The sequence below is a fragment of the Aplysia californica genome, unplaced genomic scaffold (assembly GCF_000002075.1).
Source record: "Aplysia californica isolate F4 #8 unplaced genomic scaffold, AplCal3.0 scaffold00521, whole genome shotgun sequence".
Lineage (NCBI taxonomy): Eukaryota > Metazoa > Mollusca > Gastropoda > Aplysiida > Aplysiidae > Aplysia > Aplysia californica.
The window spans coordinates 51,989-79,299 of record NW_004797791.1 but is presented as its reverse complement, the minus strand read 5'-3'; the positions used below and the strand labels follow the sequence as shown (position 1 = coordinate 79,299).

General features: G+C 40.7%; 2 protein-coding genes across 2 annotated transcripts; one reads left to right on the top strand and one right to left on the bottom strand.

The window, feature by feature from the left end:
* Positions 1-3,173: 3,173 nt before the first annotated feature.
* On the bottom strand, positions 3,174-16,414 carry LOC101860118 (short-chain specific acyl-CoA dehydrogenase, mitochondrial). Its single transcript, XM_005106229.3, has 12 exons — positions 16,152-16,414; positions 14,322-14,491; positions 11,024-11,173; positions 9,952-10,063; positions 9,006-9,121; positions 8,340-8,375; positions 7,772-7,942; positions 6,810-6,866; positions 5,759-5,839; positions 4,997-5,092; positions 4,588-4,644; positions 3,174-3,616 (listed from the first exon to the last, which is right to left on the bottom strand). Exons 1-12 carry the CDS (start codon positions 16,216-16,218, stop codon positions 3,464-3,466), a joined length of 1,266 nt encoding a protein of 421 aa, XP_005106286.1. The 5' UTR covers positions 16,219-16,414; the 3' UTR covers positions 3,174-3,463.
* Positions 16,415-16,716: 302 nt separating this feature from the next.
* LOC101859883 (RNA N6-adenosine-methyltransferase mettl16) lies at positions 16,717-26,382 on the top strand. The gene is made up of 7 exons (XM_005106228.3): positions 16,717-17,212; positions 18,866-19,006; positions 20,074-20,344; positions 22,469-22,538; positions 23,149-23,238; positions 24,209-24,337; positions 25,469-26,382. Exons 1-7 carry the CDS (start codon positions 16,900-16,902, stop codon positions 26,327-26,329), a joined length of 1,875 nt encoding a protein of 624 aa, XP_005106285.1. The 5' UTR covers positions 16,717-16,899; the 3' UTR covers positions 26,330-26,382.
* Positions 26,383-27,311: the final 929 nt, after the last annotated feature.

Sequence of the window (27,311 nt, the reverse complement as noted above, 5' to 3'; positions counted from 1 at the left end):
AGCTGTGGTGGGTGGTTGTCCTTATTTCCCCTACTTCTTTTTTGTGTTTGTTACTCTCTTGTAACCTCTCTAATCTTCGGCACTTATATGACCTTATTGTGTTGCAAGTGCCGTAAAACTCTTACTAAAACTAAACTAAAAAGAGAGCTCTGTGGTGGAGACTGCTTCAACTTCAACATCCCTGTACCCCGTACCCATCATACTTGTCTGTGTCGTCTCATCTGTAATCATGATATGTCGTTCTATCCAAGAAAAGTTTTATTTATGTTTGACATAATTCCACAATAAAATGGTTCTGAACTTCACTGTTGTTGCTGGTCTGTGTTGTACCTTAGTTGTTGTCTTTCCTTAGTTTTGGCTTCTTTTTTGTTGATGATTTGAGAGAGAAAGAATTGACAAAAATGATATCCTGGGTGGTTGGAGGGTGCTCTGGTGTGGTCTGCTCCTTCTTTCCTATCAAATGTCTGTCATCCTTATCTCTCCTCTTTCATTTTTGTGTTTGTTACTCTCTTGTAACACCTCTAATCTTCCGCATTTATATGATCTTATTCCAAGTACCATAAAGCTCTTACGGTAAAAAAAAAAAGAAATGATATCAGAGAAAATTAGGCTATTGACAAACCCCCTCCTGGATTTGTCTCACCTCTCAGTCAATAGGTCTGGGGTTCGAATCTGAATAACGAAGTAAAATTTTCTTCTCTAAAAATTTCCTTTCACATCCTTTCCTGCTCTCTAACAATGTTCTGTTGTCTGCTTTCGTCTCCAATTTCTGCCCACGACCCCTCTGGGCTCCCGACTCTTTCTACAGCCTTTGTAGTTGTACTGCTACTCTTTGGCTCCTTCTTACTGCTGTCTTTCAGCAACACTCTCGAACTTATGGTAGGTAAGATCTACACCTAGCCTTCTCAGATAAGGGTAAAAAATCTCGAAGGTCCTGTGTGCAAGTTGTGCATGTTAAAGATCCCTTGGCGGTCCAAAAGTGATAAGAGTAGGCTTTGGCACCCACTCGGGCAAAATCCAAAAATTTCCTACCAACTGAAAATGTATGTGTCCTGCGCACTCATATGACCTTATGCAGTTGAGAGCCCAGTAAAACAATTACCATAGTAAACAAAACCAAAAGAAACCCACAAAACACTCCAGAGTTTATACGGAGATCATCAAGGATTTTTTTATTGTTCATTTGCAGACAAATAAAGCCACAAAAGTCAGCTGTTATGAGCAGTTAAAAAAAAAAAGTTAAAAACCACTTGGCTTTACGGATTGCATATATTATATATTCTGACTCGAGATAATGTATGTACAGTATTGTGCAAAATGACAATTAACATCGACTGACTGGTGTAAAACTCTGTAAAATATCACTGTTCAAAATGGTGCTTAGCAGAGTTTTACAATAAGCAGTCGATAGAAATAATACAAGACCGGATGAAAGTGGAACATCGCTATCAAAGAGACGATGTGTATATCTTGAAAAAAAAACACCCTGTGAGACGGAATACTTTTCAAAACCGGTCCTTTCTTTGGATTTTCACAAATTTAAATATACATGTAACTTGATCTGAATTAAGTATCCTTGGTGATTCGCTCAATCACAGACAAAAATTTGTAAATATATCTTAAACGTGTAATGGCATAATACATTCCAGGCCACCTCTGATTAACGGAGTGACGCACCAGTTTCCCCACCAATCTGACCAGCACTTTCTGCAGATTGTTATATATGAGTCATGACATGGTGGAATCAGGAGCTCGTCAGTTTTTGGACATGTGGAGTTATTGGTATCATCTTATAGCCTCTTCATTTCTCCTACTTTTGTCGAAAAAAACCTCCATCTATCTGGAATAGAAATTGAGGGATATTTGGGGTTGAAGAGGGAGGGGTTGCCTGGTTTCAAAAGTAAAATTAGCGAGAAAATGGCCGCCAAAGTAAGCCAGCTGCCAAAGCTAGAGAGTTCTTGAAAGTTGAAAATTTACACATCTGTGTCTTTAATCAACGTTTCAAGTAAAATCCACACAGAAATATGCTTTTAAATTGACCTTAAAGGTGTTGATCCATTTTTTTTTATTCGAAAAAAATTCCCAAACCCGTGGAAAAATACCGGTTTCTTTCATTTTATTATCTTGACAAGCGCCTGATTTCACCACGGTGCCTCACATATTATATATAATACTTAGTATAATATTTTATGATATTTATATTATAATACCACTGTATAAGTTAATTGTCATGATAATCGTATTTTGAGACAAGAATTGAAGACCTGAAAACAACAACAAGGTTAAGTCACATTTTCCTAAAATAAGAGTTCCACATATCGTTCGAAAGCGGCGACAAAGGGCTATCTATTAATAGCACTGAAGAAGCGCTATTCTCTTCCTCCACCCAGTTATTCTTGTTCAAAGATGCGAAACCTTAGCGCAACAATAAGCTGTCCTCGTCGTATTATGCAAGAAAAATTCTGAAATTATGCAACTGAGCCCAAAAAATGTGAATTTATGCGATTCTGTTAATTTTTACAAAGAATGATATCGGAAAATAATCAGAAATTATGCAAAAAATGATCAAATTTTGCTAAATTATGCAGAGTGCATAAAACCACGGGGACAGAATAAGGTCAAGTCCAGCAAAAAAGTCTATTGAAGCCCTCAAATCGGAACTTACTTGTTGTACTGGTACATATATTTCACAAAATGAGGTTTTCGCTCGTTTTCTCGAAATCATCTAAATGTGACTTGACCTTGGGGTTGTTGTTCTCGGGTCTTTTCTCAGGTAATCAATTTCAAACTTACTCACGTTGAACAGAGAGACAACAGAGGGAGCAACTATCGGTTCACAACCTTGAGTGTCACACCGACAAGATAAAAGATTTCCCCAACTTTTTCCTACACTGCTTCCCAATTCACTCCCACCCACAGTCTCTTCAGGCACTATCTCGGACACTATCTCGGGCACTATCACTGTGTCAACCTTTCCCCCCCTGCCCTCTGCTTGACCCCTCTACTACATCTGACCTTGACACTGTTTCCTTCCGACAATCGCTCTCTCTCTCTCACCACACTTCTTTACATTACAATCAAACACTATTTTCCTGTGGATAGGATGAAAAACAACTTAATCTTGGATTTATCAAAACTGCTTTGAGTACAGTTTATCTGAGCTTGTTTATTTGTTTTTTTAGAAAATCAATTTCCTCTGCAAGGATTGCTACAGAGGTAGGCCTACTGTACTGATTTGACTCCTTGACAACTTGTGTACTCCCTGCCCCTCCCAAAACTGTTCACATAAAACTCCATGAAATATACACACCAAAAATTACAAACAAATATCATGCCAGCTTGTCACAGTTCGTTAACATTACGACAGAAACAATCATGAAAAAAAAAACTTCCTTCCAAATTATTCGTAAAAACACACTAAAAAAAAAAAATTACAACTCTGAAAGTTTTCAACCAATCAGCCTCAACAACCGTGCTCTTTGAATATATTGGTTGCTATGACGATCCTCTGGATGTCACTGGTCCCCTCGTAGATTTCCGTGATCCTGGCGTCCCTGTAGTGTCGCTCGGCTGGCATGTCCTTCACAAAGCCCATCCCGCCCAGGATCTGAATGGCCTGTGAGGAGGAAGAGGAGGAGGAAGAGGATAGTTGTCAGTGGCGAGATCTATTGCAAATACTAAAAATACATGTGGTGGCCAAATTTAATCAAATATACAAGATATCCAGAATCATATTTGTGTCAATAATTTGAACTTATATAATGGAAATTTGCACTCCACAGCAACTTTAACATCTCATAACATCTTTTTTTAACTCAATAATTTTGCAAACTATTGGCCCAAAGGATGATGTGTACATTTTCCGTCACTTTTTACAAGGTCTGTGTATTTTCCAAGCCCTTTGTTATTCCACAAGTTACACATCAAGGATACTTAAGGGCCAATTTGTAATTTTTTCCATCAAGCGGTAGCTGATTACTAGTGCAGCTGACTTGTACAATTCACTGATTGCAACCAGGCACTTCAGGGAAGTTTGAGCTAGGCGCTCATATGACCTTACGCAGTTGCGAGCGCCGTAAAACTATACTACTAACTAACTAAGAAGTTTGAGCTAGGTGGACAATTTATTGCTCAACCTGCTCTACGGGCATCCTGTCCAAGACAATCCCCTGTACAAACGATCAATTACCCCGTTGTGGTTTTTAAAAAATATAAAGACAAGACACAGTTCAAGGCACCCATCAATCTAAGACAATATTTTTTCTCCGTGACAATGGGTGCCTGTCTTCAATAATTTCATCGACTGTATTTCAAAACTTTTTTCTATCTGTCCTAGAAGAAAGGATCAGAGGCCACTGATATACAGTACAACACGGATAGCTCCATTTCATCGTGACCGGCCTCGATAGGTCCAGGGATCCGTAGTTCGAGGGATATCTTACAAAGATAAAGAAGAAAACATGAGAGCGCAGGCACAGTTCGATGGATGCGTGATTTTCTGTATTCCACCTATCTGTGTTATACAGTATGTAAGTTTGATTTATACTTTGTCCAGAACACACCCTCCACTGAGGGGACTATACTCACATTGTGTGCGTTAAACGTGGCTGTCTCTGATGCCGCAAGCTTTGCCATGGCAGCTTCCTGAAAGGCAAATAAGGAAATGTTATTAATATTAAGACAACCTGGGAGTCATAAAGGGCCTTTATATTTTTACGTGAATTTACAACATGGTCCTTCCACTGATTGTGCCAGTGTATGTCTGGTTGAACGTTCTTCTGTTCTTTCCTGCAAGGATGCCAGATTCTCTGCTTCCTCCTCAATCAGCTAGCGAGAGAGACATTTCAGGATCTCGACCTTGTCTGGTTGACGAACCGTGCTGTCGACTGAGGTGGCCTCACCAGCCAGTCTGTAACCACTGTCATAATCAGACGAACCATTCACCACTACAAACAGAGATAACTTCTGAGGCATTACAATGTTTGGAGTTACCCACCTTTGTGAAATTCCGCCCGGCGTCCTTCAACATCGCTGCCTTCCACGTGAGGAGTCTCGCACTCTCCAGACGTGTCTCCATGTCAGCGATTTTCATCTGGAGGAACAAGACAAACACGGGGGGGGGGGGGGAGGGGGGGGGAAGAGAGAGAAAGATTAAGCTCAGTCTTAAACCACAGAAATTAAAAAAACCATCAAGTAGAAAACAGAACGAGAGTATTCTGTGTGTTTCCCGAGAGAGACAAAAGGTCAGAGAAAACCAGAAAGAAGAAGTGTGGAGGAAAAAGGGGGCAGCTAAAATCAAGGATGAGGAAAAATATCATCTGGGGAATTGTGGTCTTCTAGTTTGTTTGTTTCAGCAAGGTTTTACGGCGCTCGCAAATGCATAAGGTCATATGAGCACCAAGGGGTGGATGTCAACAGAGAAGTCCAAACGGGGAATCAGACTTACTCTGCTCACCTCTCTAGCCTCAACAGCACAAAGTCTGCTTCGACTATCAAGGCACCCCCGAAATAGCGGGTCACAAGAGAGTGACAAACATACAAAAGAAGTAGAGGAAAATGACGATAGTAAGGATGAGGAAAGAAAAGGCAGCAGTTCCCCCTATGTTGTTCCGGCACAGTATGAGCATGACATAAATGAATCAGCCCATTTACAATTCTACTGCGCATAAGAACATGTTACTATCGGCCCTTTGAGAATGGCCTAAAGACAATGTTTTCTCTGTATGTTGTATGTGTGTTGTACGTATGTAGTGTGTACCTGAACAGTCTGCATCTTGGCAATGGGCACCCCAAAGGAGTTCCTCTTGAGAGCGTAGTCAACGGCACAGTCCAGGGCCGCCTGGTGGAAGAAAACATAGCACGGGTTAGAGAGGAAAATATTCCGTAGATTAGAAAGGAAAGTATTCCATAGACTAGAGCAGCAAAAGAGAACTGACACACATCTTTAAGGTTGAGAAATTGAAAAACAAAAGCTATCAACATGAATAACTACAAAACTTCATCTTTTTTCAATCCTCTATCACAGAAGTGCTCAAAACTGAAGAATAAGCAAAGAGGCTTAAGCCCACAGTAGCAACAAAATCAGAAATCATGTACCGGTCATTAATTCCAAACTTACTAACGTTGAATAGAGAGACAACAGTAAGGAACAAATAAAACATGTACGGAACATTTAAAGAATTCAAGGGACAAAAGCAGTTTTGGAAAAATCAACATCAAGTCTCTTCAATGGCGGGTGCTCTGGTGTGGTTTGCTCCTTCTTTCCTATCAAACATCTATCGTCCTTACCTCTCCTCCTTCTTTTTTTGTGTATCTTACTCTCTTGTAACAAATCTATTCTCAGGCACTCATATGATCTTATTGTGTCGCAAGTGCTGTAAAACTCTTATTAAAACTTTAAAATTCATTATAATAGCATCCAACCTGAGGGCCTTAGGTTATCTTTTAATTCTTTATTTGTCAGTGGAATCTTTGTCGTTTTATTTAGTAGATTATACCTCAAGCATATTCAATTTTCTTTTTTTCTCTCCAAATTTCTTAAAATCTTTCACTTGAAAGCCTATTGTGTACTACTAGATTCCCCTCCCCACCACCATAAATTTCTCATTGACAAGAACTGCAAAGACCCTAAACATTTGAGTTGAGAATCAAGTTTTTGAGCTTTAGAAATGTGCTCCTGCGGATAAAAAGAGTGAAGTTTAAATACAACGACTGCCTAGATTAGTAAAGGAACTAACAAAAACGTCATACAGAAGTCAACAACTTTCTAACATTTCCTAAAAACCAATGAGAAAAACAGAGTAGCTCACCTGGGCAATCCCCAAGCCCTGAGCAGCGATCCCGATCCTGCCAGCGTCCAAGGTTTGCTGGGGAGACAGAAGCAAGATACAAACTTGACACGTGGCCTTCTTCACATACGCATGTGTTGTATTACCGCCAACAGATGGAGGTACTACACAACCAACTTCTCCACACGAGAATCGAACTCATGTCTCCTATACATAGTGGCAAAGTGGCTAACCATTACATCAGGGATACCCCGCTTTTATCCAGTATGACCAGGTAATGTCAGTAAGGTCTTACATCATGCATAAATGTCATCTTACCAGGTATCTTGATAACTTTAACAAAATAGTTTTTATTTTGGAAATATTACAATATACGGAGGTCAAAGAAGGCTTCATTCTGTCTCCAACATAGTAGTGAAGTTAAGTAAGCTTTTGCAACATTGGCCCTTCTATAACCAACACCATCCATAAATCAAGGAATCATGTGTACCCTAGATAGGGACAAATAATCATTTGATACTGTAGAAAGTAAAAACTAAAAGTGATAAGTTTGTGAGTGTGTGCGTGTGTGTGTGTATGTAGCATATGTATGTGCATATGTGTGTGTATGCAGCATATGTACGTGTGTGTGTGTGTGCATGTGTGTGTGAGTGAATGCAGCATGTGTACGTGAGTGTGTAAATGTGTGTATGTGTGTGTGTATGCAGCATGTGTACGTGAGTGTGTAAATGTGTGTATGTGTGTGTGTATGCAGCATGTGTATGTGAGTGTGTAAATGTGTGTGTGTATGCAGCATGTGTACGTGAGTGTGTAAATGTGTGTATGTGTGTGTGTATGCAGCATGTGTACGTGAGTGTGTAAATGTGTGTGTGTATGCAGCATGTGTACGTGAGTGTGTAAATGTGTGTATGTGTGTGTGTATGCAGCATGTGTACGTGAATTTGAGTGTGAATGTGAGTGAGCATGTGGGAAGGACACAGTACCATAGCAATCTTGAACCCCATGCCTGGCTGGCCCAGAAGGTAGTCCTCGGGTATGGCGCAGTCCTCAAAGATGAGGTAACAGGTGGACGTGGCGTTGATCCCCAACTTGTCTTCCTTCTTGCCCAGTGACAGCCCCTCCATCGGTTTGGGCACCAAGAACGCGCTGATACCCTGGGGAAAACACCATTGTGAATTGAGCACAGTGGGATTTGCGCCAGAAGATTAGAGGCGTTACAAGGAAGTAACAAACATAAAAAAGAAGAAGGGGCGATAAGGACGATAGATGTTTGATAGGAAAGAAGGAGCAAACCACACCAGAGCACCCGTCAACCACCCACAAAGTTCTCCAGTCACAGATTCAAAGATAATAAACTACAAAAAGTAACGAGTCTCTCTCGGCAGACAGATACATCAATGGAGCATGTATATCATTCTGACTTGTGTAGCCCAGGACATACAACAGCTAAAATTAGATTGATCAACATTTTGACCCCAATAGTCTTTATCAGCTGATTTCCTGGATTTCAGCTCAGCAACGTACACGTATTTCAAGCTGTCAAATTCTCACCTTGTGCTTTTTGCTCTTGTCTGTGGTAGCAAACACCTGGAATTTAAACAAAAAACCAACAGTTAAGTAAGTGTGCAGGAGTTATGACAAGTTCTAAATGAAGACTATTGCCTACCACAAGTAAATTTCATACCAGTACCAAAAAAAGTAGAAAAGAAACGGATAAACAGTTCACAAACTCAGATGTACACACACACACACACACACACACACACAAATAAGTGCAAGAGCACAAAAGCTCACACAAGCAACACATGCATACACACAAACACATACATACATACACACACACACATACATACATACACACACAAACACACTTACAAACACAACCACACACACTGATAAATATTCTATAGGAAAGAAGGAGTAAACCACACCAGAGCATCTGCCAACCATCCACATACACCGTTGTTTGGTACCGCTGTAGAGCATGGACATGCCCAATATAAATGCAATTATTATCTTTATCATTATATTACATTTATTATTATTATTATTACATACATCATTAAAATTATTTTTATTAAATAGTTATTGTTATTATTATTATTATTATTACTCTGCCACGGAGTGAGAAAGATGATGATGAAGACGACGATGATAATGAGGATGATGACGATGATGATGCTGAAGTACAACAGACAAGTTTGTCCAACCACCCACCACAGTTGCTCCGGCTTCGTATCCGTTGGTGATCCAGGCTTTGGTCCCGTTGAGAACCCACTGGCCTGACTGTAGCTGTGCTGTGGTGGAGGCAGCCCCCGCATCACTGCCGTTACCTGGAGGGGGAGAGGGAGGGGGAGAGAGAGTGGGGGGGGGTTCAGAAGTGGGTGTTTGTGTGTGTGTGTGTATGTGTGTGTGTGTGTGTGTGTGTGTGTGTGTGTGTGTGTGTGTGTGTGCTAAAGGGTACAAGTGTATGTTTGTAAGTGTGCCGGTATGCAGGCCTAAGTGTGGGCTTTAATGTGTGTGTGTGCCTGCATTTTTTTGCATATGTAAATGTGTTTGCTTGTGTGTGAGTATGTCTGTGTGTACTTTTGTACGAGTGCACATGTTACATGTATGTGTGTGGGTATCTGCGCATGTGTGCGTGCGAGTGAGTGTGTGTGAGTGTGCATGCAGAATGCATACATGAGCGTATATGTATGCACGTATGTGTGCCTGAGCGTGTGCGTGCCTGCCTGTGCGGGCCTATGTATGTGTGAGTACATGTGTGTACAAGTATACGTGTATGAGCACCACCTTTCAGTCCAACAACCAGCATCTCCCACAAACAACAATTATTTCCCAACACGACGTGATCCTTGAGTTCCCCTCAGACCAACAGGGAACTACATACGGGGAACTGCTGCATTTTCTTTCCTCATCCTCACTATCCTCATTTTTCCCTCCACTTCCTTTGTATGTTTGTCACTCTCTTGTGACCCGCTTTTTCTGGGGTGCCTAGATAGTCGAAGCAGACTTTGTGCTGTTGAGGCTAGAGAGGTGAGTAGAGTAAGCCTGACTCCCCATTTAAACTTCTCTGTTGACATTCACCCCTTGGCGCTCATATGACCTTATGCAATTGCGAGCGCCGTAAAACCTTGCTAAAACAAAAACGAGACCAACGTACCGGGTTCACTGAGAGCAAAACATCCCACTTGCTCCCCACTCAGGAAAGGCGTCATGAACTTCTCCTTCTGCGCTGCCGTCGCGTTCTTTAGAATCGGGCCCAAGTATAAGCTCTGGAAAAAATAATATATATATAAATAATGAATACAGTAACTTGAAAATTGAATAAAAACAAAAAAATTCTACAAATGGTACGTAACTTTACATACACAAATTAACCTTTTCCGTATGCTTGGGGTCATTTCCTATCCCAGGGGTTGTATTCTTCACATTTTAGAATACTTCTTGAGCAAAGATCTCTTTGAAACTTTCAGTATTTCTAAAAAAATCAGAGTCAATCAAAAATGCACAATATTTAAAGTAGTTATTCAAAAGAATTCGGGTCTAATTTGACGGTGGATACAGATTTAGAGTTGTACACCAAAGATATAATAGAGATAGATATATATATATATATATATATATATATATATATATATATGTACACAAAAACTCACTACAAAAACCACTGGTGCCCCAGTGTCAGACTCAGATTGTTATATTTTACAAGTGCTTTATTTTTCAGCTGATTAACAAAAACTGAAACATTTGGTGAACTTTTACTCCCACTCTCACTTTAACCCTATCCGTACACCCTGGAGTCATTTTGTACCCCCGGAGTGGTATTTTTCACATTTTATAATACTCTTAGTACGAAGATCTCTTTGAAACTTTCAGTATTTCTCAAAAAATCATTTTGACAGACTACTATGCAAAGCGTTTGGATCAGATTAACGAGCAAACTTCCTCTTTGGAAAGTGGTAGCACAGAGTTCCCCATGTTGTATGGATACGATAGTAAAACACGACGCACCGATAGGTTTAAGGGGCCAAACCAAAATATTTTGGGCTTCCGATAAAGATGGTTACTACAATGTAGAAACCAGAGTAAAATAATACCATACATTTTTTTGTCTAAACTATTTCATATACAAGTCACAAAACAGTAATCATGAAGTTATTGTGTGTAGCGATTGTGTGTAGCCATTGTGTGTAGCCATTGTGTGTAGCCATTGTGTGTAGCGTAGGACTCACGTTATTCACACTCATGATGCATCCCGTGGACGCGCAGCCTCGGCTGATCTCCTCCATGGCGATGGCGTATGCCAGATAGTCCAGCCCCGTGCCCCCGTCAGACTCTGGCACGTCCATGCACATGAGGCCCAGCTCTCCCATTTGGCGAACCTGGACACAGGGAAAATGTGAGGCAGCGTGGAGAAATCAGGCGCTCGTCAAAATAATGAAATCGATGCCTCACATATATATTTGTATATATTATGTATCTGGATGTGTAGGGTGTGATCTATGCATCAGTCTGTTTTTTTTTATAGTAGAGGGTTTTACGGCGCTCGCAACTGCATAAGGTTATATGAGCGCCAAGAGGCGGGTGTCAACAGAGGAATTTTTACAGGGAATCAGACTTAGACTGTTCACCTCTCTAGCTTCAACAGCACAAGGTCTGCTTCGACTATCAAGGCACCCCAGAAATAGCAGGTCACAAGAGAGTGACAGACATACAAAAGAAGTAGAGGAAAATGACGATAGTCGATAGTAAGGATCAGGAAAAAAAAAGCAGCAGTTCCCAGTTGTAGATCAGGCACAGTTATGAGCATGACATGAGTCAGCCCATTTACAATTCTACTATGCTTGAACGAGAAATGTCCCCCCTTTGGGAATGGCCTAAAGACAATACAGTCAGTGGCACTGCCCTGGGGGATTATGCATCAGTGTCTATGTGTATGTGTGTGTGTGTGTGCTTGTGGGTTCTTTTTCGTCGGGGTGGGGAGTGAGGGGTCGAGGTTGGGGAGAATAGAAAAATAGTCGCCAACCAAATTAAAAAATACAGACATGATTTATACAAAATAGGACAAAAGTACCTAGAAAAATGACACAATAAAGATCCTTTCAGTGGTTTTAGTTTTAGTAAGAGTTTTACGGCACTTGCAACACAATAAGGTCATAAAAGTGCCGAAGATTAGAGGAGTTACAAGAGAGTAACAAACACAAAATAGAAGGAGGGGAGATCAGGACGATAGATGTTTGATAGGAAAGAAGGAGCGAACCACACCAGAGCACCCGCCAACCACCCACTTTCGGTGGTTGAAATGGATGGGGATATAGCTGGGGAAGAAGAGTACAGAAAATGTTTATTTTTGGCATCATTTTAAACTCAAGTCCACTAAGCTCTACTGCTCTATAGCAAAGGATAGTGTGAGCGACAATATTTCCCCAACACTGGCTGGTGTTTTGTTTGTTTTAGTAGAGGTTTTACGGCGCTCGCAACTGCATAAGGTCATATGAGCGCCAAGGGGTGGATGTCAACAGAGAAGTCCTTACAGGGAATCAGACTTACTCTGCTCACCTCTCTAGCTTCAACAACACAAAGTCTGCTTCGACTATCAAGGCACCCTGGAAATAGCGGGTCACAAGAGTGTGACAAACATACAAAAGAAGTAGAGGAAAATGAGAATAGTAAGGATGAGGAAAGAAAAAGCAGCAGTTCCCCGTTGTAGATCAGGCATTTCCCCACCACTGGATAGTGTGAGCGACAATATTTCCCCATCACCACTGGATAGTGTGAGCGACAATATTTCCCCATCACAGGATAGTGTGAGTGACAATATTTCCCCATCAAAGGATAGTGTGAGTGACAATATTTCCCCATCACAGGATAGTGTGAGTGACAATATTTCCCCATCAAAGGATAGTGTGAGTGACAATATTTCCCCATCACAGGATAGTGTGAGTGACAATATTTCCCCACCACTGGAGAGTGTGAGTGACAATATTTCCCCACCACTGGAGAGTGTGAGTGACAATATTTCCCCGCCACTGGAGAGTGTGAGTGACAATATTTCCCCACCATTTGCATTACTTGCATAATCAACCGATGGGCCGGAGACAACGAAAGGCAAAGTGTCCACCTCTCATTAGCATCAGCACTCAGGCACAGTGTAAACCCACATTAACATAAAATCAATAGCGCTACATAACAATCTGCGGCACCTGAATTTTTAGAAGCTGAGAGCTGGCCATAAACAGCTGGGCATCTGACAACTCTGTATTGATTATTGTTGGAAACATTTTGTTTAACATATATGTACAAAAAGACAGACTGTTAATTCTTACAATTTGCATTAATTAGTATCATAAAATTTGACCACATCTCTGTAAGAATAACGATTATATAATGTATGATACTAATTAATGCAATTAATGTTGGCGTCGGTGGCCTAGTGGTTAAACTCTCAAACTTGCAACCATAAGGTCATGGGTTCGAATCTCATCACGGGCCCAACATTGTGTCCTTGGGAAAGGCACTTTACACGAATTTTCCTCACTTCACCCAGGGGGGAATGGGTACCTAGCTATAGACAGTGAAAAATCTGGTCAGTTTGTTAGTGTTTGAGCGCTTAATCGGCTGCTTGCACTGTATGCTTCCCGGGAAGCTGAGAATGTTTCTGATTGTTCTATGGTCTGCAGGGGTAATAATATAGTGTAAAGCGCATAAATACAAACGTTATTTATTAATATTAATATTAATATTAATATTATTAATGCTTACTAAGCACATTAGTGTGATGTATATAAAAACAACAACAACAATCATCACATTGTGTAACAGCTTGAGGTAACCAGGTGAGGTAGGAAGTAAACATTACTAATTACTGCAGTACTTTATGGTCCTGTGACTTTCCCAACTGAAGACCAAGAGGATGACTTTCACTATGAACTTATCATTGCATACACCTCTGGGGAGAAGAGGGGCTCTGAATTCAAGTCATAAAAATAATCAAACGATTTATTCAGAAGTGCAGCCTTAATGAAATAATGGGAATCTCACAGGGGTAAACTTGCTGAATTATTTAACGGTTGTTGATTCTTTTTTTAGAGATCAACTTCAGGTTTCAGTCTAAAAAAAACAAACACACATTATATCCCATTTGTTGTATCTCATTACAAGTTGTGTATGAGAAATCAAAAGGTCACTTTTAAGGATAAGCGGGCTAACCCAGATTTCGGGGGTTTCCAGAAATCTTGACCTACACCAAAAGTAAGTATCGCCCTACCTGTAGGAGAACGTTGGTTTCATTGGTGTGTATATTTGTTTGGTTATAAAGAAAACTCTCCTTGTCTTTTAAAGAAACTTAACAAGGAGCAAAAACTTTACCTTCGATTTTCTCAAAACAGCATTTTTCTGGATAGCCCTCTCATGCTTAAAAGCGACCAAATATAAGCATGAATCTTTCACATTTCATTAAACCAGAAATAACCAATAAAAATATCTGCCTAAAAAGCTGTTAACTGTGTGTGGTAAGCATTCTCATTTTACCTGCTCTTTGGGGAACATGTGATCTCGATCTAACTGGGCAGCGACAGGAATGAGCTCATTATCGGCAAAGTCTCGACACGTTTTCCTCAACAGTTCGTGAGTTTCTGGTAGGTCAATGAGACTTGAGGCACATCGTACGTGTTGTTGGCCCAGCTGTCCATGATTCTGACCTGTGGGTAAAAACGGATCGATGAATCAGAGAGTTATATGTGAGGCAGCGGAGTGAAACCGGGCGCTCGGCAAAATAATAAAATCGGAGAAACAGGAATTTTTCCATTAGATCTAGTTCGGAAATTTTTATTTAATTTTGATTTTTTGGCTTAAATCTCTTTAACATCCATGTGAAACACATTTCCACGTGAATTTTTCGGAAAAACATTGATTAAAGGCACAAACTATGTCCTTTATCAGTTTTCAAAGACTCTTTAGCTATTAGAGTTCCCAAACTTTGGTGGCCATTTTCTCGCTAATTTCACCACTGAAACCAGGCGACCTCACTTCCTTCAAACACAGATTCTATATCTTGAGTTCTATTCAAGATAGTTAGATATTTATTTCATTGGAAGCAAGGCAAATAAATCAACTTTCAGTTGACACTAATAACTCCACATGCCCAAAAATTGACGAACGCCTGATTCCGCCACGTCATGATACATGATAGATATTAAGCACCCCCCCCTCTCCCCACTAAAGTACCCGAGCCACCACATTGCTGTGTGTGCAAACAATAATCATTCTGACGTCAACACTTTTGCTCTCCATTAGTAACCTCCTCTTCTTCTTTTTACTCGTGACTCTTTTCAGTTCTACCCTAGCTCCTTCTTTTAAGTCTTTCAGCCGCACTCCTGATCTTACGGTAGGTAAGATTGACCACCTAGCTGGCTCATATAAGAGAAAAAAATCTCTGAGGTCCTGTGTGCAAGTTGCACACATCTAAGATCCCTTAGTGGTCTTAAAATCAATAATAGTAGGCACTTTTTTTACATGAGAAGGATTTTAGTTTTTGCTGGATGACTAAATGCAAAATACTGCCATGGTCGATCAGTCTTCTTTTCTCGCAGTACCTTTTGAATGTATTTTCAAATGAAGTATAGTCCAGGAACGTTGCCCCAACCACAACTGAAGTATCTGAATATTCAGACATTTAAAAATCTCTAGCTCTAGAAACTGAATTTGATACAAAAAAAGCTTCTCTTCCCAATCCTCGCAGAATGGCAGAATGAAAGATGACGCCTAAATCTCGCAAATAATGAAAAAATCTCGAGAACGGAAACCGTTCGGAGAGGGAGGACTTTCGTAACGAGCGACCACTAAGAGAGAGTAGAATAGAAGGCTACGGATAGGGTTAGGTGTAGGGGTAGGGGTATTAGGGTTAGGTGTAGGGGTAGGGGTATTAGGGTTAGGTGTAGGGGTAGGGGTATTAGGGTTAGGTGTAGGGGTAGGGGTATTAGGGTTAGGGGTAGGGGTGGGGTTAGGGTACGGATAGGGGTAGGGTTAGTATAAAGGGTTACAGATAGGGGTAGAGGTAGGTCTCTTCTTCATTGTGTTTGTTGTGGCGGCCGCTCGTTACAGAAGTCCCTCCGTTCGGAGAAATAGAGTTCAGGTTTATTTTCCTGAACGTTCGGAGAAATAGTCACTTCGATCTTTTTTTCTACCCCTCACTTCACTGCTGTTTCCACTCCATACATGGGGCCCTCCTTCTCCTACCACCCTACGACCTGTGACCAGTACAACTGATGTACCCTCTGCTATAAAAGTGTATAGTATAAAATGTAGGTCTATTAGGTAATCATCACCGACTTACACTCGGTCAGTGTCAGGGGCACTTACCTGAGACCAGCTGTACCTTCTGAAGACTTCGCACACAGTGCCGCAACAACCCCAGAGGTTTTGCCATGATATTTGTTATCTTTCAAAACTAGATTTTCTAGATCTAGATGGCACCAAAGCTCTCAGCCCTAATCAACGTTGCTGCTCTGAACGAGGTTACGAGCAGTGACACGGTCCGTTAGTGCTAGCGCTACCGGTACAGTCAGTCAGGCTCAGTCAATGGGTGGGTCAAAGTTCACTTTCGCTCTTGATTTGATTTGTTTTGTAACATGTAATAGTTATAGTTTTTGTCCTTTACGAAAGGAATTTCAGTATGATCATTTTGTGCACTAAGCACTGGCACTGCATACACTTTGGAACTGAATTGCTCGGAAATGTCAACCTTGGCAGCATCAAAGACAGATTAAATTAAATTTCATTTTCTGTTATTGATACTAGATCTAAGTCTGTTTTGAAAATAATTTTATTTTAAAAAATCCACGAACGCCCCCCCCTCCCTCTATATATATAAGTGATCATTTTCGTTTTTCAATTACTTCCAATTGATTTGAATTTTTAATAAAAACCTTGTAACATAAAAAACGATTAAGGAAACGAAAGTAAAACGAAACTACTGCGAACTGCGAATGCTGTCAAATTTGAATGTTTTATATTATTATTTTAACTCCTGAAAAGCTGGGTTTGCCTGTTTTGCTGGACCCTAGGTCGAATTCATATACCAGTCCTCCTTTTGCTGTCTTTGTCCATAATGGCTCTGAATAAATTCATGCACCCGCGGAACCGTTATAAGAAGGAAAAGCCAAGTTTCTTGAAGTTAGCGTTGAAATATCCGGAGTTCAGAGCTCACATCACGCAGGATGATTCGGGGAAAGTATTCCTTGACTTCAAGGACGCTGACGCCCTGCGTGCGCTGACCACTTGCTTGTTGAAGGAAGACTTTGATCTTTCGGTTGAGCTTCCATCAGATCGCTTAGTACCGACACTCCCTCTGAGATTGAATTACATCCTCTGGTTGGAAGACATAGTCGGAAAGGATCCCGGAAAGTGGGGTATTGACATCGGTAAGACTTCCGAAATTAAAAGGCAAAAATGCCCAGGAAGAAAAAAAAAAGGCGTCGCCATTTCTAAATCATGTCCATTGTCATTGTGGTGTTGTAATTTACTATTGTTAAATCAATTGATAAAGTGAATGGAGGAATGGAATTCCTTCTCTGCAATGAGCCACTGCTATTATGAACATGAAATAGTAGGTTAGGATTTGAGTTTGGGGTAGGAATATGGGTAGGTCTAGATTCAGCGCTTCTTCTGTAGTTCCCACCCCGCAATTGTTATTCACGGGTTTTGGCCCCAAGAATATGGGGGTTTCAGGGGAGCTTGCCCCCCTGACTTAATAATGAAAATAAGTTGGGGGGTTTCAGTCAGGGGGCATACCCCCCTGAATTTTACCACAATTTAATGTTTTGCAGTTGTTAAGTTTGATATCTCAGCTCGCCGCGAATTAAACGTATAGATCAAGATGTATATCTAGGTCAGGCTCAAATAAGAAGGGGGGGGGGGGGGGGTGGGAACTACCGAAAAAGCACCCCTAGATTCTAGGTCTCTTATAACTTTATTTTGTTTGTTGGATGGGGGTTCATATTGTTACGGTAGTCCTTCCGTCTTGAGAAAACCCATATGCCGTCAGAAGGTTTAGCCTACGACTTGCGTGGCTTCAGGCTTCAGGTTTAATTCATTCGCTACACCGAGCCGTGGGCAGCGGCTCAGCTAAGGTGACTTTGTTACGGCAAGCCGCCCTGACTGCTCAAGAACCCACCTATAATTCTAGCTTAGATTTTATTCCAGTCCACCTCCATGTTAAAATAAAGGTTATAATAAATAATTTAATAACGTTGACGTCCGGGTCAAGCGTTTCCACAGAAAATCGGAAGTTTTGATTCAGTTTTGAAGCACAATTTCGAAGTTTATGCGACTTTCATGATGTCCAAATTGTAGCCCAGACACCAGTCTTAGTACCGTTACAACAAAATGTATCATTATTTTACTAAAGAAAACCAGTCTTAGTACCGTTACAACAAAATGTATCATTATTTTACTAAAGAAATTACTGCCGCTCATATGACCTTGCCTTATGCAGTTGCGGGCACCGTAAAACCTCTACTAAAACTAAACTAAAAGAAATATAGGACTCTTCTTTAGATATTGATACTACTTAATATCACACGCCAAGCCCCTGCGGCGGCAGTGGAAAACGCGGTAGACTCGCCCGAGCCAGGGGTAACCTCGGGAACACGCTAGCATTGTGTTTGCGTCAGCCTCATGTAGACACATCAATACATGCAGGAGAAACTGAGGGATTCACTGAAGAAAAAATTTTTCCGATATCTTTAGAGACAGACGAGATATTATCGTTGAAAGAGGATTGGTCTGTAGTGAGACCGATACCCGCCGAATTAATCATCATCAGCATTTCCTCTTGATGTTTAATATAGAGGGCCCAAATAAAGAAACTTTTAAATATTACTAGATCAAGATTAAAAAAAAAAATTTTTTCGTTTGGTCGCTGGCCTGCCGAAGTGCCATGTAAAGTAGTATGTGGGCACCGATAAATTAACAAAAGAGCCAGAATATTCTTAACGCAGATAAATGAATGTGAACAAGAAGCTATTATTATATATGTAGTTTGAATCATTGAAGAAATTTCTCTTTCTACTCAGGCACAGGGGCAAGCTGTGTGTATCCTTTGCTGGCAGCCAGGATGAATCAGTGGCACTTCCTGGCCACTGAAGCGGACCCGGAGAATTTCTTTCATGCCAAGAAGAATGTCGGAACCAATGAAATGAATGACTTCATATGTGGTGAGTCTTGTCAGTTCTCTTACATTGTTCTTCAGAAATTGCTTTGTATTTCTTAGACCGACAACCTGAAAGTCCTTTACATGAGCGTTATTTTCGAACTATGGTTCCCCCACCAGGGCCGTGTTACTGACTGAAGTTGTCTTTAGGCCATTCCCAAAGGGAGGATATAATTTATTAACATGTTCTTATGCACAGTAGAATTTTCAATGGGCTGATTTATCAATGTCATGCTCATACTATGCCGGAAGAACATAGGGGGAACTGCTGCTTTTTCTTTCCTCATCCTTACTATCGTCATTTTTCCTCTACTTCTTTTGTATGATGTTTGTCACTCTCTTGTGAACTGCTATTTCTGGGCTGTCTTGATAGTCGAAGCAGACTTTGTGTTGTTGAGGCTAGAGAGGTGAGGAGAGTAAGCCTGATTCCCCTTTTGGACTTGTCTATTGACATATTCTACCCCTTGGTCTTATGCAGTTGCGAGCGCCGTAGAACCTTACTAAAACAAACAAAACAACTGTTGTTAAATCTTGTAATGAGGAATGGGTTGTAGAGTCTCCCAGTGTTAGTTGTGCTCCAGAAATTGTCCCAAGTTTCCCCCTGTGACTTTTAAGTAGTCCTGGATCCTTCCCTCATAGTTGATGGTACACAATATATTGATTATATTATTATGACAATTATATGAAATGCTAAGAAATGGAAAGAAGGATGAAACTTGGATTGAGTTTTAAAAAAAAGAGTGTACTGGTTGATGCAACTTGTTTAAAGTTGAGTGCGATTTATTTATTCAGATGTATTCTTCAGTTTAATCACTGAGGTTATATATTCCCCCTCATCTCCCCCAGTGAAACATGTGTTTTCTGGAACCACTGATTTTATATATAATTATATATATATATAAATGTTTTCCCCTCCTCTCCCTCAGTGAAACATGTGTCTACTAGAATCACTGATATTATATATATATATGTTTTCCCCTCATCTCCCCCTCAGTGAAACAAGTGTCCACTAGAACCACTGATGTTATATATATATATATATATAAATGTTTCCCCCTTCATCTCCCTCAGTGAAACAAGTGACCTCGGAGGATGCCCTTCTGACTCCCCTGGAAGACTCCCACGCCCTTCACCCCGGCCAGTTTGACTTCTGCATGTGCAACCCGCCGTTTTTCGCCGACCACATGGAGGCACAGGCCTTGACCTCCACGCGGTCACCTGACCGGCCCGAGTCGAACTCGGTGTCCACGGCAAGTCCACAGGAGTGTATAGCGGCCGGTGGAGAGGTGGGCTTTGTACGACAGATGATTGAGGAGTCGGCCGTGCTGAGAGACAGAGTCAGGTACGTTTTCTAGACACTAGTACTTGTGACTTTGTTTTCTAGACACTAGTACTTGTGACTTTGTTTTCTAGCCACTAGTATAGTAAAATGGGGGGATTCTACACCATACTTTTCAATTGGATTGTGAGACAAGAGTTATAGAAGTTACTTTATATAGAAAGAGACCACATCCTCCTCAACAGTTTTACTTAGGGTCCATTTTTTAACTTAAAAAAAATCAAAAATCTGATATTGCAGGGCAATTCCACACCCACATGAGCACACATGCCAAAATGAAAATAAACAGACAAACATATACAAGAAATTATAACTGAATAGATAAATAAAACATGGCAGACAGAAGCAAATGGTTAAAGCTGAATGTCAAAAAGATTTCTGTTGGTTCTAAGGGCTGTAAGGGGGGGGGGTGTGGAATTACCCCAGGTGTGGAATTCCCCCACTTTCTCAATACTTGTAACTTTGTGAATAGTTTTTAAATGTTTTAGTTCCTCCTTATGTTGCCAACTATCCACGAATGATCAAACTTGTGAGTCGAGAGCCATTGAAGGTTCCATCTAAAGCCGTGCAGACACTAGTCTCCTGAAGGTTTCTTCATTTACGTCTTCCAAGAGTGAAAAGGATGTGATGTGATAGAATCACCTGATATCGAGCAGTCATTTAGTGAAGAAGTTTTAGGCCCCTGGTGTAATTAATAAAAAAATACATTAATAATTTAAACAATTTTGTTGCTGATCCCTCTTTTCTTATGTTTGTCATGTGTGTGTATGAGTGCTCCTAACCTTTGTAACATACCCTGCCATTGTAAATGATCAAGACAAATTTCTCCCCATGAGATGAATAAAGATTGTCATTGTCATTGAATACATCTGTCAATTTTGATGTAGTGTGAACTCAAATTCCGTCCAATTCGAGTCCACAGTAATCTCATGTACAAAAGGAACCTGTTTTCTCTTCAAATTTAGATTGTATAACTATAACATAAATCTATTTCCACAAAGTGAATCTGATTCTGACTGCTGACATAACTCGCAATGGCACAAGCATTATAAGCTTTTATAAATAGAATTCATATCAGCTATCAGGTTAATGTCCTTGTCCCTTTGTTTTGAACATATGGTTTGTGTGTATTACAGAGTATTAAATGTGATAGAAATAGAATAGAGAATAGTACATGAAATTAGAAATGGTGTATTTGATTTGTTGTAGACAGTAAATATTTAGTAGCTGTAAGTATTATAGAGATAGGAGCCTCTGATTTTTAACACCCAGCTGTGGTGCTACATAGCCATGAAATCTCTTTCACACAACCTGAGGTCAAAGACACCTTTATAAGTATAAGGATTCGAGCGAGGGTCATGTGCACCGTAGTCTAATATAATACCAACTGCATTGACACAATGCGCTCAAAGTAGATTCATCTCGTGAAATAGAAAGATAAGGCTCCCCAGTACAGTGGCATGGCAATCACCTTGTAACATTGTTGTTATGTCGTCTCGGACCAAATCTGTTTTTTCCTCCTTTACATGATCTGGGATATTATTTAGTTTCATATCCCGACTTTCAATATAATCTGAAATATCACGTGAGTAAAGTGTGAGACCCTGGCGCTACATAGAGGAGAGAGAATACAAGCTGTTGATGTGGGTGGAGCAAACTGTTCAAGACCCCACCAGGGCGGTGCTACTGACTGAAGTGTCTTTAAGCCATTCCCAAAGGGGGGATAATAACTTGTTCTTATGCACAGGAGAATTGTAATTGTAAATGGGCTGATTCATCAATGTCATGCTCATAACTGTGCCTGAACTGCAACAGGGAACTGCTGCTTTTTCTTTCCAAATCCGTACGATCGTCGTTTTCCTCTACTTCTTTTGTATGTTTGTCACACTCTTGTGACCTGCTATTTCCGGGGTGCCTTGATAGTGGACGCAGACTTTGTGCAGTTGAGGCTAGAGAGGTGAGCAGAGTAAGCCTGATTCCCTGAAAGGACTTCTCTGTTGACATCCACCCCTTGGCGCTCATATGACCTAATGCAGTTGCGATCGCCGTAAAAACCTCTTCTAAAACTTTAAAAACTGTTCAAGTAGTTTCTTGATCTGTCTGTCTGATTCCTCTCTGTGCTTGCAGGGTGTATACCAGTATGGTGGGGAAAAAGACGAGCTTGGCGAAGTTGAAAGAGGAGCTGAGACACCATCAGGTAATGATTCATCAACCTTGCTTTGTTCTGGTAACCTGTCCACATTTTGATTTTAAAATGTCCTCTGTGTGGCTTATACATTCATGGCTAGACAGCTCATGTCTGAATTGCTAGGTTTAAAAAGCTCTTTATTATTAATATAATTATAATAATAATAATTATTATTATCATTTTATTATAATTTTTATTATTATTATTATTATTATTATTTGCTTTTATGGCATTTTCTTTTAGTACCCATAGTTGTAATATGGATAGTTTTTTTTTTTTCAAACACTAAATTATCGTGAGCACCAAAATTAAATCCATCTGTGGTGCCATATAGTCATATAGTGCGGGAATAGTTTTAAGACATGTACTAGAAGTAGGAAAGTTATATATGATATGGTGGGAGTATGAGGTTTATAAAAATATAACTTTATTTTGTGTGTGTGCCTTTGTTTTTGAAGACAGTTACACGAATGGTTAGTCCCTATTGAAGACTGTCAAATTGTTCTCTAAACTATAATGAGTGTAGAGAGGAGAGATATTTTTAGGTCATTCTGTGATTAGCCTATAATCTTCAAACAAATGTTTTGAATATCGAATGATGATGAATAAAATGTTTCAGGTGTCCAAGTTTTCCACCACGGAGTTCTGCCAAGGGAAAACTATGAGATGGGGCATCGCGTGGACGTTTGACAGCACCGTTGTTTTTCCTGTGAGTGATGTGAATACTGTTGTCTCTGCCTAAATGTACGTCATACAGGGTAAAAGTAATACTCAAATCTGTCTTAATGTACGCTATATATTATTATTATTATTAAAAGTAAATACTATAGTCTGTCTAAATGTAGGCTGTACAGAGTGAAGTAACTGTAGTCTCTGCCTAAATGTACAGGATACAGAGTAAAGTGAATAAACCAAACACTTCACTTATAGGGGTGAATCTTTTCTTCAACCCCTGCACACGCAGATTATGGACTTGACATTAGTAAAAAGTCTGAGTGGTGAATCACTGTCTTTAAATTTATTTAAGGTTGTGATCATGCTTGTCTCGCATGGGAAAATCTTGCACTTTGGGCATAAAAAATCTAGACTTCTACTGGTTTGATGTTTTAAGTTTTGCAGTAACTAACTAAAGTCTTAACTCTCTTGAAGTGAAATCTGTAGAATGCAGAAATGTTTTCCTAATGTACAAATTTCGCAGCATACATGTGTTACATACAAAGAATGTAAGTGTGTACGGAAAATTCTAGACCTGAAAATCTGTGTGCATGTGCTGCTCTGCATGTTCTCTTTGTGCGTGGTAGACTATGGTAAGCAGGTGGTTGGCGGGTGCTCTGGTGTGGTCTGCTCCTTCTTTCCTATCAAACACCTATCATCCTTATCTACCCTCCTTCTTTTTTATGTTTGTTACGGTACTAGCTTGTAACACCTTTAATCTTCTGGCGCTCATATGACCTTACGCAGTTGCGAGCGCCGAAAAACCTCTACTAAAACAAACAAACAGACTATGGTAAATCAATGTGATCATGTTATTTTTTCTTCATGGGAACGTTTATCTGTAGCTTGGTCACCTACAACTATTACTAAGGTTGATACTTTTTGTTCTCATGACTAAGTCAGAGCTTGCAAAAGACTTTGGACATTGAGTAAAACTTTGGTCGTTTTGGTTTTGTATTTGACAGCGCTCCCCGTTTGAAGCCAGGAAGGAGAAACCTCCGCTACACTTCACCGTTCCCAAAGGCGCTGGGTCGGTCAGTTATGAAGTCCACGCGGTCGCCAGCTTCCTGAAAGAGCTGTTACAATCCATTAAGGTAAGCGCTGTGCGTGTGTTTGTCGTGTCGGCAGTGTAGATGCTCAGGGTGTTTGTAAATTTCTAGATTTGTAAAATGAAACTGTTTACAGCTGAACTGACAGACTTTGCGCTGTTGAGGCTAGAGAGGTGAGCAGAGTAAGCCTGATTCCCCATTTGGATTTCTCTGTTGACATCCACCCCTTGGCGCTCATATCATTTTATGCAGTTGCGAGCGCCGTAAAACCTTACTAAAACTAAAACTAAAGCAGATTTCTAGATTTGTAAAATGAAACTGTCTACACCTGAACTGATCAGAGTTTGTAATATTCAGTTTTTGTCATTGTTGAAGAGTAGTTCAAGGTTACTGGTGTTGTAAAGATGACGAGGGTGGTTGGCGGGTGCTCTGGTGTGGTTTTCTTCTTTCCTATCAAATATCTATCATCTTTATCTCCCCTCCTTCTTTTTCGTGGTTGTTACCCTAATCTTCGTCACTTATATGACCTTATTGTGTTGCAAGTGCTGTGAAGCTCTTACTAAAACTAAAACTATACATAAAGATGACCTTTCTGCTGTCAAAGCAGCTCTCTGGCTCAGGCTAGGGCAAGCTGTTCTGATAAAAGTTCAATTGGTGAACTATATTTCTGGTTTGTAGTTAAAGTTTAGACATTCTAGATGTAAAAATATTGATTTGATTAGAACATTTTTTAATGGGGTGTTTTCTGTTTTACAATTTTGACACATTCCTTTTTTTTTGTGGGTGGTTGGTGGGTGCTCTTATGTGGTTTGCTCTCTCTTTCCTATTAGATATCAATTGTCCTTTTTTTGGGGTGTTTGTTACTTTCTTGTAACACTTCTAGTCTTTGGCACACATAACATATGACCTCATTGTGCTTCAAATGCTGTAATACTCTTACTAAGTGGGTGGTTGGCGGGTGCTCTGGTGTGGTTTGCTCCTTCTTTCTCATCAAACATCTATCGTCCTTATCTCCCCTTGTTCTTTTTTTTGTTTGTTACTCTCTTGTAACACATCTAATCTCCTGCCGCTCATATGACCCTATGCAGTTGCGAGCGCTGTAAAACCTCTACTAAAACTAAACTAACTCTTACTATAACTTGAAAAAAAAGCAACCAACTTTTTCCTTGTGCTCAGATCCACGTGTTCCAAGGGAAGCAAGCCAAGTCGTACAGCAGCCTCACGCTGACGGCCGGCGAGAACACGTGGTGTCACCAGCGGCGCCTGAGGAGACAGCAACAACGCCTGCAGAAACAGTGTCGGGACGACGCCGGCGGTGGGTCGGACGGGACATCTCCAGTGAAGGATTCCTCTCGGTCGGGGCGGCAGGATGTGGGTCGTCATACTAGTGGCGGAGCTGGCGTGTCCGGCGACAGGACAGAGAGCGAGTCTGAGGAAGGAAAGTTGGTGATGACATCATCGGACCTGGGGAACAACGAACATGTGGTGACATCTACGCAAGGGAAGAAGAGGCCCCTAGAAAATTACCAGGTTTCTGAAAAAACAGGATCGGGCAAGAGAATCAGACGTGATGATGACACAGGCTCGAGCCACAACAAAAATTATGGAGTGGATGGTGGGGACGAAACGTCTCAGGAAAACGGATCACGTCCTGACGCTGGTGAACCAGACAAAAAGAGCTCCGAGTCAAGCGGGCGTGGTGAGGGCGACCAAACATCATGTTCCGAGTCAGGTGAAGGTCAGGTCCCGCCGCAGGGGGGAAGTATTCCTGAAGCTGAGAAAGATTCGAACCCAGCGGACGGTGACTGCGGTGAGAGCAGCCAGGGGGAGAACTCTGAGGTGACAGCGTCGTCCTCGTCTCTCGTGGATACCTCCCCCAAGGAGTTCATCCTCAAGTGCGTGATGCGTCTGAAGCGAGCCGACGAGCAGGTGCAGATGGAATTGGAGTGGTTGGAGGGTGACTCTCGCGAGCTGATGCACCAACTGTTTACTTTCCTCAAGAACAAGCTCACCACACTCAAGGTGAAGGCGGTGTAGTCTGGTACTGACTTTGGGATGTCTGGAGAATGAGTAGAATGATTGAAAAAGTGCTTTAGTATATGGTGAGGCAGCGTGGTGAAATTAGGTGCTTGTCAAAATAACGAAATTGGAGAAACAGGCATTTTTCAGTCGGTGAGAAAATTTTGATCGAATTCTTTTTTTTTGGCTTAACTTTTTTAATGTCCATTTAAAACACATTTCCATGTGAATTTTACTGAAAAACATTGATTAAATGCACAAAACATGTCATTTTTCAGTTTTCAGACTCTTTAGCTATTGGAGTTACCAAACTTTGGCGGCCATATACTCTCTAATTTCACCACTGGAACCAGGCGAACTCACTTCTTTCAATCGCAAATGTCTTGCGTTCTTTTCAAGATAAATGGGTATTCATTGGAAGTGAGGCAAATAAATCAGCTTTCACATAATACCAATGACTCCTTATGCCCAAAATTTGACGAGCGCCTGATTCCACCGTGTCGTGACGCATTATATCTAAGACTTACAGTGAAAGAGTAACCTCTGTATCAAGGAATTAATGATTGAAGAAAGAGGGAGGTGCTTTTGAATTTCAAAGCAACTACTTAATGTACAATGCCTTGTTGTCATAAAAGGGACTTAAAAAGGATGTTTCCTTCTGAGGATTGCCAGGCTTCATGATAAAACCTTAAGGGGCCGTTCAAATATAATCTTACGCCTGGGAGGGGGGGGGGAGGTCTTTGGCTCCTGTAAGAAAAGTGTAAGAAAGGGGGGGGGGGGGGTCTTGAACTAATGTAATATTACACTTTTGTGAGGGGGAAAAATATTTTTGACGTAATGATGAACACTGCCTTTGTTGATGATAACTAATTTCACTTTTTGTTTTCAGCGTAATGATCAGTTATATTGTACATGTACTAATGATCAGTTATATTGTACATGTACTAATGATCAGTTATATTGTACATGTACTAATAACAGATACTGTGGAATCCTGACA

Excerpts from the sequence above, each read along its gene's own strand:
- LOC101860118 (XM_005106229.3), bottom strand. The coding sequence starts at position 16,218 with ATGGCAAAACCTCTGGGGTTGTTGCGGCACTGTGTGCGAAGTCTTCAG. Across the intron at positions 9,122-9,951 it reads TTTTGCTCTCAGTGAACCCG|GTAACGGCAGTGATGCGGGG; the intron begins GTACGTTGGTCT and ends CTCCCCCTCCAG. Across the intron at positions 4,645-4,996 it reads CCGGGCGGAATTTCACAAAG|GAAGCTGCCATGGCAAAGCT; the intron begins GTGGGTAACTCC and ends TTTGCCTTTCAG.
- LOC101859883 (XM_005106228.3), top strand. The coding sequence starts at position 16,900 with ATGGCTCTGAATAAATTCATGCACCCGCGGAACCGTTATAAGAAGGAA. Across the intron at positions 22,539-23,148 it reads AGGAGCTGAGACACCATCAG|GTGTCCAAGTTTTCCACCAC; the intron begins GTAATGATTCAT and ends AAAATGTTTCAG. Across the intron at positions 23,239-24,208 it reads ACAGCACCGTTGTTTTTCCT|CGCTCCCCGTTTGAAGCCAG; the intron begins GTGAGTGATGTG and ends TGTATTTGACAG.